The sequence below is a fragment of the Drosophila santomea genome, chromosome 3L (assembly GCF_016746245.2).
Source record: "Drosophila santomea strain STO CAGO 1482 chromosome 3L, Prin_Dsan_1.1, whole genome shotgun sequence".
Lineage (NCBI taxonomy): Eukaryota > Metazoa > Arthropoda > Insecta > Diptera > Drosophilidae > Drosophila > Drosophila santomea.
This window is the reverse complement of record NC_053018.2, coordinates 16,387,239-16,405,537: the sequence shown is the minus strand read 5'-3', so window position 1 is coordinate 16,405,537 and position 18,299 is coordinate 16,387,239. Positions and strand designations below refer to the sequence as shown.

The 18,299-nt window shown below is 42.8% G+C and overlaps 3 protein-coding genes across 3 annotated transcripts; 1 reads left to right on the top strand and 2 right to left on the bottom strand.

Annotated features, from left to right (window-relative positions):
• Window positions 1-2,688: 2,688 nt before the first annotated feature.
• On the top strand, window positions 2,689-14,637 carry LOC120450595 (gamma-aminobutyric acid receptor alpha-like). Its single transcript, XM_039633717.2, has 5 exons — window positions 2,689-3,849; window positions 5,235-5,302; window positions 5,740-6,043; window positions 12,052-12,417; window positions 12,579-14,637. Exons 1-5 carry the CDS (start codon window positions 3,450-3,452, stop codon window positions 13,511-13,513), a joined length of 2,073 nt encoding a protein of 690 aa, XP_039489651.1. The 5' UTR covers window positions 2,689-3,449; the 3' UTR covers window positions 13,514-14,637.
• LOC120450598 (glycerol-3-phosphate phosphatase) lies at window positions 14,411-16,255 on the bottom strand. The gene is made up of 3 exons (XM_039633719.2): window positions 16,061-16,255; window positions 14,902-15,589; window positions 14,411-14,844 (listed from the first exon to the last, which is right to left on the bottom strand). Exons 1-3 carry the CDS (start codon window positions 16,230-16,232, stop codon window positions 14,682-14,684), a joined length of 1,023 nt encoding a protein of 340 aa, XP_039489653.1. The 5' UTR covers window positions 16,233-16,255; the 3' UTR covers window positions 14,411-14,681.
• Window positions 16,256-16,308: 53 nt separating this feature from the next.
• LOC120450600 (glycerol-3-phosphate phosphatase) lies at window positions 16,309-18,144 on the bottom strand. Its single transcript, XM_039633722.2, has 2 exons — window positions 17,895-18,144; window positions 16,309-17,327 (listed from the first exon to the last, which is right to left on the bottom strand). Exons 1-2 carry the CDS (start codon window positions 18,034-18,036, stop codon window positions 16,477-16,479), a joined length of 993 nt encoding a protein of 330 aa, XP_039489656.1. The 5' UTR covers window positions 18,037-18,144; the 3' UTR covers window positions 16,309-16,476.
• Window positions 18,145-18,299: the final 155 nt, after the last annotated feature.

The following is an 18,299-nucleotide window of genomic DNA, read 5'->3' as shown; positions in this document are numbered from 1 at the left end:
GCATTTCACGCTTCCCTAATCCTCGCCAGCTCCCTTCGACAAATATTTCCGCCGAACGTGAGCCAGCTGGGGAGGAATATCCGTTTCCGAGTGGGGGACACAGCCAAGGGAAAGTGGGATCCTGAATCCGGAGACTGGGAACCAGCACGTGCCTGTCGCTTGACTGTAAAATAATTAGAGCAATTGCATTGGCCTAGGGCCAAAAAGTTTGTGGTTGGGCAGTCCCAACTCATTCCATCCAAAAAACTGAACTGACCGCAGTGTTACAATTTTTGACTTTCACTTAATTAAAATGCGATTTTAATGCTACTTAGGTTAACTGGAAAACTTGCGCCATGCCCATTCCCTCATTCCCATTTCAAGACCACAAAGGCGTAAACTAAGCAGCTCATTCATATATTTTTCAAGGGGCAAATTGAAACGCTCATCTCATTTGCAAGCAGGAAAATAATAATGCCAGCAGACTGCTCCGAAAATCCCATATAAGCCACCTGCTGCTGGGGCTTCCGATGAACCACAAAGTACAGGGGGACCAACCCATAATGCACCCATAGATAGGCACCAGATGTCAGGCACATCAACAAAGCAGGGAGCTTCAAAAGCGAAAAGAAAATCTGGCTTGAGAAGCACCCTGCAACTTTACTCTAAAAATTGAATATTGGCCATTCAATCAGTTGAAAGATAGAAATTATCGTTTTATGATTATCCAAAATATCTAATACTGTAATGATCTTAAATGTGTGTGTGTGTGTTAATGAATTAAATTAATCAATTTTGCTCGCTTGTTAGACAAATTAATGTACTTAACCTTTCTACTGCCATTATTATTATATTTTGAATAAAAAGACACCGAACACACACTTTCTTCCAAGTGAACGCCTTTTTACAATGCATTTCCACCAAAAAAAAGAAATACACATAGGAAAATATTCCTCAGCAGGCAAAGGGTAGGAAAGGAAGGAAGGATTGGTGACGAGGGACAGGAAAACGTCAGCAGCCTTCAAAAATTGAGTGCAATTTCGACGCTGATGAGAAAATGCGTTGAACGTGCTCAAGTTGCTCTCTGCCAAACCGAGGAAAATTGTTAGCAAGGCGAAAGTGGGTATTTCCACATTTAACTTTAACCCGTTCGCACCAGTTAACAAAAGGCGTGGAAAACGATGGCGGCTAAGCGAAGCTAGAAATTGTAAACGAAAAGGGACGCCCAGACTTCGGTGGGTCGTGTTTCTGGGATGTCGGCTGATGTTTGTGCTTCTGGCAGCAATTTGTTTGTTTGACGAAGCTTGGCCATCAAAAACATAAAGTGAAGTGTAATTAGCAGCCAAACATGGCCAAGTATGAGGCTCTGATTTCATGACAGACAAAAAAGAATTTATGCGACTTTTGCTTAATTTTTGAGGAAGTAAGGATTCGAATCTTATTTAAATTATTCCAACAATAATGGATATGTTGAAGCATACAAATATTTGCTTAAAGCCTGCTTATTTGTTAAGGTTAAGTTGCAGTAGACATCTATGCCGTTTCAATTCAATGACATACATAATTATACATATTTATTTAAAATTGCATAAATTCATGTCATGTCAATTCAATATTGCCATAACTCTTTGTCAAAATGACCGACTAAAAATGATTTAATATCGCCAGCCAAATAACTCCTTTCAAAAGTCCTAGTGGCTTGGAAAATGCCAAATAAATCTTATCTTTACTCCCATTGTCCCGAAGTGATGGCTTGCCTCTCCCAGGTGACAAATCAAGCAAAAATAATGTGAGTTTCCTTCGGGCTGGCCCATAATTAGCTAACACAGGCGTCTAATCAAGTGGCAAGTAGCATTGACGTCGAGGCTAAATATGCATTAGATGCTGGCTGATATCAGACGGCCGACTTGAAGGCAATGGCCAAGTGGCCGAGGAGCCACTCCAAAGTATTGAAAATAGTTATCGCAACCTGGGCCGGATGTCGGCATTGGCCAATGGCCATGCATAAAATTAGGTTAGTGGGTGAGGCATAATTAAGTTATGGGGTCGCATTGTTTTTTCCACTCTCCCCCATATTATTCAATAAGATGATGTCGTGCTGCCTCGAGGACATCAGACCTGGGTACCATTCACCTCCGCCTTTGACATTTCCGGTTGGTTTTTCATTAACAAATCGCCCAGCTGTCGAGCTGGTTACAGCAGCGGCATCGAATTCTGAGTCCCCGGCATAGTTGATCTTAATTACTTGCCATCCATTAAGACAAAGTTCAGCGAAGATTAATTTTATATTATGCATACGGCGAGAATCTCAGTACCACCACTGGCGTACAGCTTGCAGTTCATTTTTTCAAGAGTGGACTCATTAATCTTTGACTTCTCCCAAACGTGCAATTTTTAAACTCGCAATTTCGCATACGCAATGTGGTGTTAATAAAACATGATATTCAGAGAGGTTGAGGAATCAGTTTTCACATGTCGACGCCTAAATAAATTTAAACAGTAAAAGTTGTATTTCTAAAGCCTCTCTAATTATAAAATAACTATTATTGAAAACTTAATGGAAAACAGCGCATACGCCGTGTATTATGAGAAAATAGACACTTAAAGCAAGAGTTACCATCATTCTTAAAATAATTTAATAATTATTACAATGGAAATATAAACTTAGGTTATACATTTTGAATTACAGAAAGTGAAAATCGAGCATGAAAAGTTCTTAATAGGTAATTAAAAACTGCCAAAAATTGTTATGCATGGTGATAAACAAAGCGATCGGTCAAGAAAAGGCGAATAATCTAATAACCAACCAAGCTATTAAGGAAACGCTTATCAACAAACGCAAAGAACTGTGAACTCGGTCAAATTAGCAACAGCCTGTAATCTTAATAGTTCATAGCTGATAACTGATAGCTGAAAATGCCGCTGGCTAATTGGCCAATCAAAAACTGCCAACTGCAAGTCCAACAAGTTTCAGCAATTAAAAAAACCTAAGAAAACTTGTCGCAAAGGAGACGAGGACACGGGCCAAGACAAACGGAACTAATGCCAGCCTGAAAGGAATCTCAGAAATTAAGAAGAAAACGCTTCATGCAATTGCTCTCGACCCGAGTGCAACTTCCGGTGCATAAATGAAAATAAATACGAGCAAAGCCGAGTCAACACACAGCTCAGGAAGAAGGCACTGTCATCAGCAGCAGCAGCAGCAGCAGGACCTCCAGAATGGGAATTTTAATGGCGATGGGATTTGGACAGGCAACGGCAACGGCAATGGCAATGCGAATGAAAATGGGAATGGGAATGGGAATGGGTATGGGCATGGCAACGGGAGCCAGAGGCCAGTTGGAGTGACAAAAGTTAGACAAACGGATGTGTAGATTAGACCGGCAACAACAGCAGAAGACTTGGACTAAACAATAGTTGCAGTCAGCGAGCAAACAGCAAACAGCAAACAGCAAACAAAACCGAACAATATGTGCACAATGCCAGCAACAACAGATGCATCCGGCTCCGCCGATGCATCAACTGACCTCATCGCAGCAAGGAGCCTCTCCTGCCACCAAGGACACCGCTCCAACTTGCGCATATTTAAACTTTTGATTAGCTGCTGCCTCTTAATGCTGTGCATTTACCCAAATGCCTGGCCCTGGTCCATCGGCCCCGGATCAGGACCTTTCTCCGTCTCAGCCGACAGCATCAAGGGTCGCGGCGATGCTCACCGCCTGGGTGAGATGGGCTCCCAGTCCCACACCTCCTTGTCCTCATCCCTGCCGTCCTCCTGGCTCACCCAGAGCAATAACCATGCAAATATATCCGAGTTACTGGACAATCTGCTGCGCGGCTATGACAATAGCATACGTCCGGATTTCGGTGGTGAGTAAATAAAGATTTAATTTATATTTTTTGAGTTGCGGAATTATATCATATTTTATAATCTAGTCAAGAAAAGAAGAGCTAGCTTAGATTTTAAAAGCAAAAAGAATTGTGATACTCTTAATGCTAATTTAATATAGTACCTATGATTAATAGGTGTGGATTATGTTTATTAAGAAACAACAATAAATTGACCTTATTAAAAAAGTTCACATCGCTCAAGACATTTATGGCGAACAAGGTAAGGACTTCTGATTTGGAGTAGCAAGCAGCCCCAAATCATTCTGTCTGTTCCAAATCCTGCGTTGTTTACCCTTTTGACTCCTTCCCCATTCCGGGTGTAATCAGCATAGATTCGCAGATTTTCCGCTCAACGGAAGCATTTAATGAAGCGGAAATCGCTGCGAGGCGACACATCACTCACAAACGGCACCAAGGTGATGAATCCTCCCTTGATGATTGCCTCGCAGCTTATTTGGTAAATAGTTAGTGTCACAACCGACAAATATTTACCTACACACCAACAATTTTATTGCTTTTTTTCAAGCATCCAGAGCGTTTCCTTCGAGGACATGGCCCAAAACGGATAAGAAAATTCGATTCGTTTTCAATCACGCAAATGGTTGAGGCAATAAAAATTTAAATATTTTCGAAATTTAAAATGCCATTCACTCAATTGGGGAATGGATTTTGGTCAACGTGGCGAAAATTGTTTTCGCTCAACGGCTTAAGACCAAATTACATTGTTTTTAACACTTCATTAAGAATGGGCCGTGGCACGCCCCCTTCAGCGCTCCGCCTTCGTGGTGTGGCGCCAGCTGGCGAGGATTCAAAGGATACGCGGCAATGCACATCCGCATCCTGCGAGCGCGACGCATGTTTGCCGAGCGAGCTCAGCAGCAAAGTCATTAAAAACTGTTCGCATAGGCAAAATACAAAAAATTCCTGGGGGCTTCGGGAGGAGGCGAATCTAGGGCCTGAAAAATTGCATATTAGTGCAGAAAAGCTAGATAAAAATGAGTGTCAGCTGGGGATGGTAACAGATTCAGAGGGTTTGGGACTGTCTGCGAAGCGGCTTAAGTGTCATTGTTCGCACAGAGGAGCATTTAACATTTTCATTTGGGGGCTGCGACTCGCATATGAATATTCATGGTTGAACAAAACCGATACGGAGAGTACGGGGATTATAGTTGGGACTATAGTTGGATTGCGTGGCCTTCAGTTGAAGCAAATCCCATTTCCATAACTAAACTAGGCACAGGCTTGAATAGTTAACTGTAAGGAAGGTAATGATGTCACACATTCGTATAAAGCATAGGTTAAATTTAAATAGAAAAATTAATTTACTTGGATCTACAAACTTACAAACTTACACTTCATTTCAGGACCTCCGGCGACTATAGAAGTGGATATAATGGTTCGCAGCATGGGACCAATATCAGAGGTTGACATGGTATGACGAACTTGAATAAATAATATCAAATCAATTTACCATTACAACAGGAATCATTTCATGAAACACGAAATATATTAAAAAACTATCATCTATTTCTTTGGATTTATTTAAAATCTTCGTAACGTGTTCTTTTAGTAACACATTCAAACTGTAAGATTACATACGTACTTAAAGGCATAATGATTAATTATTTTCATTTGACATCTAATGTTAAAATTGCACCATTTTCAATCATTTGATAATTTAACTTGTCGAAAGGTATAAAACCCATTTTAAATTGATCGATTATGTGCGTTGAGTGTTTTTCTGAGAAGAATCCACATTAACAAGCTGACAAGCTAGCGTTTCTGCCTCCCAATTCAATTTGCAGTGACATCTCCTGTCTGATTTCTCACTGTTCTGCAATTCAGTCTCCGCCGATTTCTTTATTGCAGACCTACTCGATGGACTGTTATTTCCGCCAATCCTGGGTGGATAAACGTCTCGCATTCGAGGGCGCCCAGGACACGCTGGCACTGAGCGTCTCGATGTTGGCCCGGATTTGGAAGCCGGATACGTACTTTTACAATGGCAAGCAGAGCTATTTGCACACGATTACCACGCCAAATAAGTTTGTGAGGATCTATCAGAATGGACGCGTGCTGTACTCCAGCCGTCTGACAATAAAAGCCGGCTGCCCGATGAATCTGGCCGATTTTCCAATGGATATACAAAAGTGTCCTCTGAAATTCGGTTCATGTGAGTACGAAAGAATTTTGAAATTCTTTTAAATGCCAAGTGGGGCATGTGAAACTCAGCGCTGTAGTATAATTATGCATAATGGCTGCTTATTGCGCTTTGATGTGATTTGTTCTTCTCGTGCCGGCAAAATGTCCACTTGTTGTTGGATACGAAGGACAATGAATCTGGGGTGGGGATTAAGCTGAATGCCATGACATTGGATGGAATGGGATTGGATTCGAGTAACCGTTGGCGACAAGAAATGTGAAGTGAGATATGCTAGGAATTGAAGGGGAAATGAAAGAAAGAAAGAAATGGCACAAGGGCCGGAAATATTCAAGTGGTTCCATGCGTCTGAATGCTGGGGGCGGATTAGATGAGGTAATGGTTTAATGGGATATCCAAATGTGGTTTCGGAACCCCACTTCACAGAATTGCCAAGTTGGGCTTTTTCCCTTTCTCTGATGCGGAATCGGACCTTACTACAAAGTACACTGTTTAGCATGGGTTTTGTGAAAATATAAGTATTTGCGATCATTATTCAAAGGCAAGAGTAATGGAAATAGTAATTAAAACTAATAATTATATTCTATGAAAAGTTATAACCCTTTTTCGTGCTTTACCCAAAAGGTTGTTGGGTTATCGGATACCTTAAAGATTGTTTCGTATTTAATGTGGTGCTGAACTTACAAAGTACGCGACACGTATTCGTGGATAGTTGTGGGTATATGGAGCATGATGCTAGGTCATGTGGGAATAATGAAAGAAGTCTGTAATGAGTTGAAAGCGAGTCTTCTGGCCAGTATATGTACACAGGTACCAAGTAGGTGCCAGAGTTGGAATGGGGGAGTAACGTGCAGGGTGTCATTAGGAAATACTCTTGCAGTACAATGCGCCTGGTACAGCTTAAGTAGTTTGTATGCAAAATGCAGTGCTTTTGTCCGTGTTGACTCACATGCGCCGCTTTTGAGTCCATTGTGTATAAGTGTATGTAAGTATTCTTGTAATTGGTCTGCAAATTCGTATATGCATTGCATTTAGCGCATGGCGCCGTCGCGCAAGTAGCCGCCTATTAAACTTGGGTGGGTCCGAGGTGAAAATAGAGTAAGGTAATGGCCTCAGGACGCATCCTTGAGTTACGCCGTACGCCGACATGTTTAGGGTCTTTGCTGGCAGGGCAGATGTCCACAAGCGCAGAAAATGTGCGGTCCGTCTAGATTTGTATAAAAGTCCTTCAGGCCAAACAAGCGACACGGTTGTTTCACGTCCTTTTGTACAGCCAAATCGGTGATGGGGGATATGTGCTCAAAAGTACATGATTAAGCACTCCTATTATAGCGAGACACCATATATCTTATATCGAGGTTGGTATTCGGGGTAGCAGGCGGCAATTTGCACATATTTGCAGTTATTCTAAAAACTTCCACCTATGAACATTCCTCAGAAGAATTAAAAAATGAAAATTGGTATATATATTTCGGAAGGGCTGTTAACAACATTATTGGGATCAAATCCGACAAACAATTACTAGGCTCCGAAGTTTAGTTGGCCGTCCTGCGAACTCGGACGACAACCCGACGTCGATCGACTCCGGTCTCCCTTTGTCCAGCCCTCCGACGGCGAACTCCTCCATCTCGGCGGATGACCACGCGCCTGATGATGACACGGCGGCGGCGTCGGTGCTTCTTCTTTGTGGATTCAGTGGTGGTCGAGGACTCGGTGGTGGTGGTGTCGGAGGAATCCGTGGTGGTCGTGGCGGCAGTCGTAGTGGTGGTTGTGGCATCAGTGGTGGTGGTGGTGGTGGTTGTGGAGGAAACCGGGCTGCTCTGGAGGATCAGCACCGCCAGGACGGCCAGGGAAACGGTCAGAAGATAGCGCATGACGATAGGGTTCGTAATAGGTCAGGAACTAATGTCAGTGGGCGAAACAGGTGGATATTTATAGTACCGTTGGGCCAGGGACTGCAAGTATTAGGTTCTATGCAAACACAGATGTGCACATTTGGAATATTTTTGGGTATTGTTCTAATTACAGTACCGCCTAGTATTTATCGTGCTTTGTTAAGGCTATTGACACATGTTTGGACGTACATATATGGTAATTATACCCGTTACTCGTAGAGTAAAAGGGTATACTAGATTCGTTGAAAAGTATGTAACAGGCAGAAGGAAGCGTTTCCGACCATATAAAGTATATATATTTTTGATCAGGATCAATAGCCGAGTCGATCTGGCCATGTCCGTCTGTCCGTCCGTCTGTCCGTCCGTCTGTCCGTCCGTCTGTCCGTCCGTATGAACGTCGAGATCTCAGGAACTACAAAAGCTAGAAAGTTGAGATTAAGCATACAGACTCCAGAGACATAGAAGCAGCGCAAGTTTGTCGATTCATGTTGCCACGCCCACTCTAACGCCCTCAAACCGCCCAAAGCTGCTACGCCCACACTTTTGAAAAATGTTTTGATATTTTTTCATTTTTATATTGGTCTTGTAAATTTCTATCGATTTACCAAAAAACTTTCTGTCACGCCCACTATAACGCCTACAAACCGCCAAAAATTGTGTTTAAGACTCTCCTTCTCCCTTCCACTAGCTGAGTAACGGGTATCAGATAGTCGGAGAACTCGACTATAGCGTTCTCTCATGTTTTATTTTCATACAATATTTATTTTATTTTTTGTGCTAAGATTAATGTTCTTTGATGTTTTTCCTATTTATTTAATTTTTATTTTTATAATCTTATTTCTATTTTATATTCTTTGCCAAGATTACTTAAACTTTTTGTTTAACAAGAAAGAACTTTATAGTATAGTGCATGTGATCATATCGATAGGAATTTGCAAGGCAAGTAATAAAATAGAAAAAAAAAACATAAATACTTTTCCAAAGTTTGTGAGTTTTCCGCATATATAGCCGAAGTATAGATCAAACCTTTTCGATGTAGTCGAGTTTCTCGACTATCTGATACCCGTTACCCGATACCCGTTATCAAGAATATATATACTTTATATTTTCGGAAACGCTTCCTTCTGCCTGTTACATACTTTTCAACGAATCTAGTATACCCTTTTACTCTACGAGTAACGGGTATAAAAAGGGTAGCGCGTTTGAAATATGAAATCCTTTTTCCCTGCACTTTATAGCCATTGCACTTAGGATTACGGGCTCAAGAAGCCCAAAATCTTCTACATTTTCTACTGCAGTATCATTCAGTGACAAAACTCACCAAGAGAATGTGTAATGGCGACTGCTATATACTTTAAGCCGCAGATTTGATTGGCTGCTACGGTGGTCATTAAAACTGAAAGGTTGGCTACCAGTAGTCCAATAGAATAGGCCTATGTAGGCATTATTTGGGCCAACTAAAATGTTTTGAAACTTGAATTTTAACAAAGCATCCATCTGACAGTTAACCTTTTCAAAGAACAATGCAGACTTCGTATATTTTGGAAGCGCATCGTGTAGGAATGCCAATGGGAGCATATTTTGTAGGGAACAATATTCTCTTGTGATATTTACTAAATCTGGTGTTTAATAATATACAAATTATTATACAATTTTTCACTAAACAAATTAAACTAAAGTTTACTTAAGTAAACGAAACACATGGTCATTTTGACAGAAACAAATTTTTTATTGAATTATTTTGAATGACAGCAACGGTCTCTATAGAAAGTACCGATTAGTTTGGAATTTTAATTGGCGGTCCTGCGAACTCGGACGACAACCCGACGTCGACCGACTCCGGTCTCCCTTTGTCCAGCCCTCCGACGGCGAGATCCTCCATCACGGATGACCACGCGTCTGATGATGACACGGCGGCGGCGTCGGTGCTTCTTCTTTGTGGATTCAGTGGTGGTCGAGGACTCGGTGGTGGTGGTGTCGGAGGAATCCGTGGTGGTCGTGGCGGCAGTCGTAGTGGTGGTTGTGGCATCAGTGGTGGTGGTGGTGGTGGTTGTGGAGGAAACCGGGCTGCTCTGGAGGATCAGCACCGCCAGGACGGCCAGGGAAACGGTCAGAAGATAGCGCATGACGATAGGCTTCGTAGAAGATCAGGAACTAATGTCAGTGGACCAAACAGATGGGAATTTATAGAACCATTGGGCGGGAGACGACGAGTATTAGGTTCTGTGCAAACACAGATGTGGCCCTTGGAAATATTTTTGTGTATTGTTTAAATTACAGTCCCGCCGAATATTTCTGGAGCTTTGTTAAGATTATTTACATCTTTTTGGACGTAAGAGGCAAACGCGAAAAAACCCAAATCCAACGAGATCCAGACTTTCTCTTTACAAACAATTTTTCATTAAATGTGTTGCGATAGCAAAAAACTATTTTTTGCATTTGGAGCAATATACTCAACGGTACTTGAATCTGTTTTAAAGAAATACACATTTAGCTAAAGACGCAACCTCTTTTACGAAAACTCAGTAAAACGCCAGTAGTAAATTAAATCAATTTTATTAATTATTACATTTGTTTATAACAAAAATCTTAACAAATATTTTAAATTGTAAAAGAATTTAGTTTTACGGAAACTTAAAGGAGATTCCTGCGAGCAACACCACACTATTGTAACAAAAATATAAATATTTGTATATTTTAAGAACATTAAGCTTCTGGCATCGCACATCATATGTGTTTTCTAAGAAAAACATAAAAATAGAGATTTGAAGAAATTACTAAAAATAAGTACTCACAAATTTAAACAATTCGAAACTGAACTTTCAAAATTAGACGTCAAGATTTTTGATTATCATTTGACTTATATGGAGCCAGAAACTCTTCTTTCTAGCTGAAAGAGATACTTTTTAAAGAATTTAGTATAACAATTTAGTCTACGAGTAAACTATTTTAAATATTATTCCTGTTACATTGCCTTTAAACACACAATCTTAAAGTCTTGTGGGTACTTGACTGCACGGCTTAAAGCAAGATAAATTTAAAACAATAGTTTGCCAAGTAATCCTCTAGACTTTCCTGCATACTAAAATCGCAATTAATTAGCATATCCCAAAAATGTCCTCTCTTCATTCTGAACCAGATTTTCTGCTGGTCATGACATATCCATTATTTTTCGGTCACAAAAAAATAAACACCTCCTTGCATTTGATGAATTTCCATCACATTTCCTACTATTCAAATGCAAAACAGAAAGTATGCAATGTAAATGAAGGCAATGGTGCTAGTTAAATATTTAGATACATTTTTTGGTGATGGGAAAGGTGTCTCCAGCCATGTCTGCGAAACCTAACTGGGTTTCTAACTGCCTTTGCAGCTTATCGCAAATGAACAAGCCGCCACCCAACCTAGAAATGTATTATTACTTCCGATTTGTTGTGAATAATGCTGGATGGAAGCAGTCAAGAATTCAATTACCCCTCCATCTACTCCCCCGCTCCCTAATATGTACATTGCCACCCGCCTAATGTTGACAATTTCCCATTTGATGCGAGCGAACTGAAAATATTGCCAAAGTCAGCGATTGCCAAACGCCAAACAGAGGCAGCAGATCGGGCGTCGGTTTGCAGGATGAGAGATGCGGATTTGGGTGGTAGGTAAACCGATTCCTGCATATGGCGCAATGTTTGGCAATTTGTGCATTTTGGAGCAGCATCTCCAGCAGCATCAAAATAAAAAAAAATAACTGAGCACACGTCAGGCAGTGATTGGAAGGCAACCCGGGGATGGGATCTTATACTAAGATAGGTTCTGTAAATGACTAGACGTACAGTGCTTTTGTGCGCACGGGAGAGTTATGTCTTCAAACTGACTTTAATAAGTCTTGGCATACGATGAAAATAAGCGAAATATCTTGTATGTTTATATTGTAAAACAAATGATACAAAGTTCTTTTAAGTGATTCGTTTCCCTTATCGTCGCAATTGGTAAATGCACACGTGATTTAGTCAATTCGAATATCCTGCCCAAAAGTCACAGTTCAGCACACATCTGAGTTCCGCATGTCACCCTTTTAATAGACATTTGTCCAGACTCTGTTGCATTAATCTGAAAAAACAATCGAAACAGTTGGCTACACAACGTCCGATGTCATCTACCGTTGGAACAAGGAAAGGCCACCAGTCGCCATTGCCGAGGACATGAAGCTGTCCCAATTCGATTTGGTCGACTGTCCGGCTGGAAATTTAACGGACATTGTTTACAAGGCGGCTGCTCCAAGACCGCACCGTCGCCCATTCAACAACAAGGATCCACCGCGACCCACCAGCAAAATAATGACCACTTTTGCCGGTCCGGCGGCCAAGAATCAGCATGTGCGCGGCACGGGACTCAAACTGGACAAAGGTGCATTCGGTACCGGAAGGGATGCAACTGGAGGCTCGGGGTCGTCCACCGGTCTAAGCGGCACTATTACGCTGGAAACCAATCATCCGTGTAAGTCCGATACATTCGAGGAATTGTAATCAAATTGCAAATATATGTTTATTATATTTATTTAAAAAGTTTAAAATATTTAAATGAAACTATACCTTTTTATAGAAGAAAAGTTATCATTTAAAATAATAAATATAAATATTATACCCTATTTATTCCAGCGGAGTACTCGATGTTGATGGTGAACTTCCACCTGCAGCGGCATATGGGCAACTTCCTGATCCAGGTCTATGGTCCTTGCTGCCTGTTGGTGGTCCTCAGCTGGGTGTCCTTCTGGCTGAACCGCGAGGCCACTGCTGATCGGGTTTCCCTCGGCATCACTACCGTGCTGACGATGACCTTCCTCGGACTGGAGGCTCGCACAGATCTGCCGAAGGTGTCCTATCCCACGGCCCTGGACTTTTTCGTGTTCCTCTCGTTCGGCTTTATCTTCGCCACCATACTGCAGTTTGCCGTGGTGCACTACTACACCAAGTACGGATCGGGGGAGTGCTATTTCATAATCGAGGAGCTGGACTCGGATTCCGGGGAATCAGAGACGGAGCCACTGACTTCAGAGTTTCGGGGCAGCACAGAGTCCAAGATCTACGAGGTCATACCACTGTCCATGTGCGCGATTAGCATGCCGCCGCCTCCCAATCGGCTGGGTATGCTAACCTCCAGGAATCGGAGGGCCAGGAACCGGCGACATGGTCTGTGGAGCATGAAGCTGCTGGGTCTCTTCGACTGGCGGCGGAGAAGAAAGCAGCCCCGTGCCGACTCCGACGAGGATGAGGATGACGAGCAGACGCAGCTGAGGGCCAACGAGGCACCGACCACGTCTGCGGCAGCTGCGGCGGCACAAGCTGCTGCACAGGCTGCTCGGATTAGTCCGCCAGCTGGAGGTCGCCGCAGAATGTCCTACTACCGACGCGAGGAGATGGAGGCCCGAAGGAAGGGCAAACGAACGCCACAGTACAACTCTGTGTCGAAGATCGATCGCGCCTCGCGGATCGTCTTCCCACTGCTATTCATCCTTATCAACGTGTTCTACTGGTACGGTTATTTGTCGAGGAGCTCAAGGATTTTGGCCAACACGCCGGATGCGAGCACCTGATGTTACCTTTTAGCAATTTAGACAGGGTCCTCGAAGAAATCATTAAGCGATCGCCGGCAGCAAACTTAAAACCAAAGCTGATGGAAAACGATGCATATGCATCGTATGCAGAGTAGCATAATTTAAACGCTGCAGATGCATCGTTTAAAATCAGGAGAAGACAACGCGTGGGGGAAAATCAGTTGGGGGAGCGGGAAAAGCAGGGGATGGGTTTAACTTTTCAGATTCAGTTGCGCTCTTATTCTGATTTGCTACCAAATGTGACAACGCTTTATGGGATTTCTTTTCGCGCTAAATTGCTAAAGTACAGAAAACAGAACTCAACTCTAACATATCAGAGGACTTGCTAAAACGAACACCCTTGAAAATGTCGGGCTTGAACGGTCAAAATATCGTAAAATATTAGCGAAAACAGGTGTTGAATTATTTCAATATCACACGGAAGCAAACCGCCAAAAATATAACTTCTGTGATACTTGCTTTCTTGGTTTTGACAATTAGCAGCTCTCATCGATGGGTGTTCTGTAAATTTGTTGTACAGGTAACCAATAAGTTAAATAGTTTCGATTATGTGTGTGTCTTAAATAGTTCACGTTGGTTGAGGATTGATTTAAAAGTCACAGCACAAGGAATTTGCACTTAGTTGAGGAATTTCTTTAGTTCATTGCAAATTGCATGTTTTACATGGGATCACCAGGAGATAGGGAAAGAATTATAAATGGCCGTCTCTGCTTTTCTGTCCGGGCAAGTAATAGGGAATAAGCTAGTATTTTAATAAGTCACTCAGCCTATATTGTTAATGCAGAGAAAAGTCTGTGGGCCTGAAATTTATTTGGGAGTGGACATATGAATTAATATTCGCAAATGATTAGTGATTTATTTGTCAAAAATACATTGTTGTTTTTCTAAATTTATTTGCAATACATTCTATTTTTCATTCTGCGAAATACATAGTTTAAAATGGGTTTGTTCATGGATAACTTTCAGGGCCTGCAATTTTTCACCCACTCTTATATATGTAAAGAAAGTATCCATCTGAGAATGTTACTTGCCGGCAGATACAATATGTACAACTATGTGTAAACACACCAACTAAAGCCAAATAAAAGTCGAATTAAGATGTTGATAACGTGTTGATAGCTGTACGGGAGCCGATGGGACTTATGGCTCACAAAAGGGGCAGCAGGTCGCCCAGCCGGGGCAGATAAAAATCTGGCTGGGGAAGCCGGTTTTTTTCCCGCTGGACATCCGAGAGATTACTGTATCGACCAGTGCCCACCAATAGCGATAGCATGCCACAATTGCTGGCGAAACCAACATCTATTTTGAGGCTACGGGAGGGAGGAACTCATTAGAAAAGGTTCAAAGGATGTGTTAATCCCGCTTACCAGTCACCAATCATAAGCGTTCGCTCGGTACGTAGTTCCTCAGCCTTGGTTAGGGGCTCAAGGACCAAAGGATTTGGCTTGCCCATCTCGAGGGCTTCCCGCTCCGAACAGGCTTCAATGCCGGCCACAAAGGCCCCGGTACCGGGGATACAGAAGGCCGGATACTTGTGCACGGCATCCCGGTTGGTAACAAGGAATGCGGCGTCGGGATTACTGCAGAGGATGTGACAGGCGCGAGCCATCTTGCAATAGCTGAAGTACTCATCCCAGCCGACCACCACGGCGCCCACGTCCTTTGCCGCTTCTGAGTTGCCAAACTCACGTGCCACAAAGTCCGGCCACTTGTCGCCCGGAGGCAGTTCATCTGTTCCTCCGGCTCCGTAGCTGTCGATTCCGTGCTGCCTTAATTCCCGCGCAATGGCCGCGTTGCCCACCACATAGACCTTGTGTCGCGTCCTGTCGAACTGCGGACTCCCAACCAGATAGTCGGCGATGGCCGCCGTAGGCGATATGATGTGTCGGTCGCTGGGTAAATGGAAGCCAAGGCGCTGGGAGCGCTCAAAGAGCTCATGACGCGTCTTCAGTCCATTGTTGGTAATCAGGTAGACTTTTTTGCCAAAGCGATCCTGCAGGGCATTCACCACATCCGGAGCACCCGCGATGGCCGTGTCATCCTGCCAAATTGTGCCTGTCCGTTTAATGGATTTTTAATTTGGTTTCAATTGAGAACGTTTGAATTTAGAGAACTTCCAAAGACTTCCATCTTTTCTTAAGCAACTCAATTTTTATTTATTTATATTTTTAAATAATTTAAACCCAAAATCCTGTTTGTAAGCCGTTTGTGAAAAGGAAATATATACTACATAAATAAAATTGCACATATCTGCATAGAATATTTCAGCTTAGAATGGTTTATTTTACAAGAATTGCGAATGCTCAGGTTTAAACGGAATCCGAAAAATATCAATCAAGTATTTCCAATAACTAATGTTTAAAGTTATCTAAATTATCATGAAGGTGAAATGTAAACTTCTAGCTACAGCGATCGCCAAGCTTTTCCCTCACCCATGTAAATTACCACCTAAATGTTATTTATTTCGGTGAGGCTACAACCCTGGCAAAAGCTCCACACTTGCTCCACTCCGCCCTTGAGACTCACCGTCGCCGTCGCAGAGAACCGTGTCGAAACTTTGGAGCCACTCGCTCACCTGCTCCCCGGATAGGCCGGTCAAGTCGACAGCACCGCCTCTGGACATTTTGCTCCGTAGACCGTTTCGCCAAATGCTTGCGACTCGACTAAATCGGCGACGGGCTGGCTGATTCCGATTCATGGTGATTGGGGAGAACCTGCTATCTCCCTTTCGCACAAAGCTCGCTCGGAAAAACTAATTGAATCGGGCATATCGATTAAGTCATCCGTCTCACAAAATGCTTCTGAATTTATTTAAATATTCTTTGTTCTGTGGTATAAATTGTACTATAAATTTGCGTTAAATATTTAAAACTGTCCTGTCTATTGCCGTTAAATGTAACATCTATACAAACACATGTCCGTACTATTTACTGATTACTAATTCATTTCAAGCCCGCCAGACTGTTCACGATCGATGGCAATAGATCTCCCAACTTGGGCAGGTATACGTCTGGTATGAGCTTCTTCTCCTCGCGATCCTTGCTGAGCTTCCAACGCTCCACGTCCTTCAGCTGATGGATTCCTGAGCCCACGAGCAGGGTCTGAAATCCGCAATTGTAGCCAAGAAGTATGTCCGTATTGGCTCGGTCTCCGATCATCAGAGTTCTCGATGGATCGATCTTCTTCTCTCTGACCAGAGATTCGCAAATGGCAGGATTGGGCTTTCCGATCACTATTGGATCCCGCTCCGCACAGGTTTGAATAGCCCGCACGAAGCTCCCGCTGCCGGGCACTATCATATTGGGCATGGGGAAACGCTCATCCGTATTAGTAGCCACGAACAGACACTCAGGGTCGTTCAGGTACGAAGCGGCCTTCATCATCTTGGGGAAACTGAAGTGTTCGTCGAAGCCAACAACCACGGCTCCGATGTCCGTGTCCAGTTTTAAATGCTGCGCCATGAACTCGGCCAGCGATCCCTTCATGGGTTCCGGCCCCACCTCAGTGTGCTCAATGCCCACGGCGTCCAGCTCCTTGGTGATTCCCTCGCTGCCGATCACGAATACCCGCTTGCTGAAGTTCCGGCGTTTCAGATACGCAGCTGTGGCATGGGCCGTCGATATAATGCCATTCTCCTTGATGTGAAAGCCCAGCTCGACGCCTTTCTTGAGAAGTTCCGGCCTGGTCTTCGTCGAGTTGTTGGTGCAAAAGTAAATGGACTTTCCCATAGCCTTGAACTGGTTCATCACGTCCACTGAACCCTCCAGTGCCTGGCCATAGATCCAAAGAACACCTGGAGTGGAAAAGTGCATTAATAGCGTTATTGATTTGTCATTATCTTTTACTAAATTTGATACTATGAAGGATCATGGAAGGCCAACGCATGGCCAAGAGGTCAAATTGAGATGAATTCTAATACTTGATTAGTAACTTTTCTTTACAGAAATAGCATTTAAAATTAAAAAAAAACGGCAATGATTGAGTCATTAAAACTTAAAATTAATATATAATAAAGATAACATAAATACATGATTATTTCATAAGACTGACAATTATTAATAAATCTAAGGCTCATCAATATGACTGCATTTATCTGACTCTTACTGGCGCTTTACTGTCAACCCTAAATATAATTATGACGCATAAGTCATGAGGGCATCCGAAAGTCGACTTCCCGCCATATCACGCACTTCACTCTATGACATTGAAATTCACGACGCTGCCACAACACAAAACCAATTGGCTGCTGACGTATTTGGGCAAAATGTGGTATACACATATCTTTATGTAACGCAGCTTCCTGGGCGGAATCCTATGGCGAGTTGAGAGTATGCCCACCCCACCTTCACCACCCACTTACCATCGCAGTCGGTTATTACACTGTCGAAGCTTGATATCCACTCGGTCACCTTGGCGGAGGACAATTCCAGGAGATTGGTGCACGTCTGTTTGTACATATTGATAGCTGCCTGTCGCGAGAATCTGGCAAAGTTACAACTCATTTATGGCCTTGCAGCGGCGACTATCTTTTACACATCACTTTTAATTTATTAATTGACTCTCGATTGCGAGCAACTCCCTGAGAATTGAAGCAGCTGTTGGCGCCTGTTAAGGCTATGTTAGTATCTGTCAGATTTCAGCGTAGCTGTTAGGGCGCCCTGTTAAGGTCAACAGAGTGCTAACAAGTGTTTGGCGCCAGATTTGAATTCAAAGGCTCTTCGGAAGCAGAACTTCATTACACCAAATGTTGATATTTGAAAAATGC

Bases quoted from the DNA above. Each gene is read 5' to 3' on its own strand.
- LOC120450595 (XM_039633717.2), top strand. From the start codon at position 3,450: ATGTGCACAATGCCAGCAACAACAGATGCATCCGGCTCCGCCGATGCA. The intron at 5,303-5,739 runs GTATGACGAACT...TCTTTATTGCAG, and splicing joins CAATATCAGAGGTTGACATG to ACCTACTCGATGGACTGTTA. The intron at 12,418-12,578 runs GTAAGTCCGATA...TATTTATTCCAG, and splicing joins GCTGGAAACCAATCATCCGT to CGGAGTACTCGATGTTGATG.
- LOC120450598 (XM_039633719.2), bottom strand. From the start codon at position 16,232: ATGAATCGGAATCAGCCAGCCCGTCGCCGATTTAGTCGAGTCGCAAGC. The intron at 15,590-16,060 runs GTGAGTCTCAAG...TTAAACGGACAG, and splicing joins GGTTCTCTGCGACGGCGACG to GCACAATTTGGCAGGATGAC. The intron at 14,845-14,901 runs GTAAGCGGGATT...TCCCTCCCGTAG, and splicing joins ACGCTTATGATTGGTGACTG to CCTCAAAATAGATGTTGGTT.
- LOC120450600 (XM_039633722.2), bottom strand. From the start codon at position 18,036: ATGAGTTGTAACTTTGCCAGATTCTCGCGACAGGCAGCTATCAATATG. The intron at 17,328-17,894 runs GTAAGTGGGTGG...TTTCCACTCCAG, and splicing joins TGTAATAACCGACTGCGATG to GTGTTCTTTGGATCTATGGC.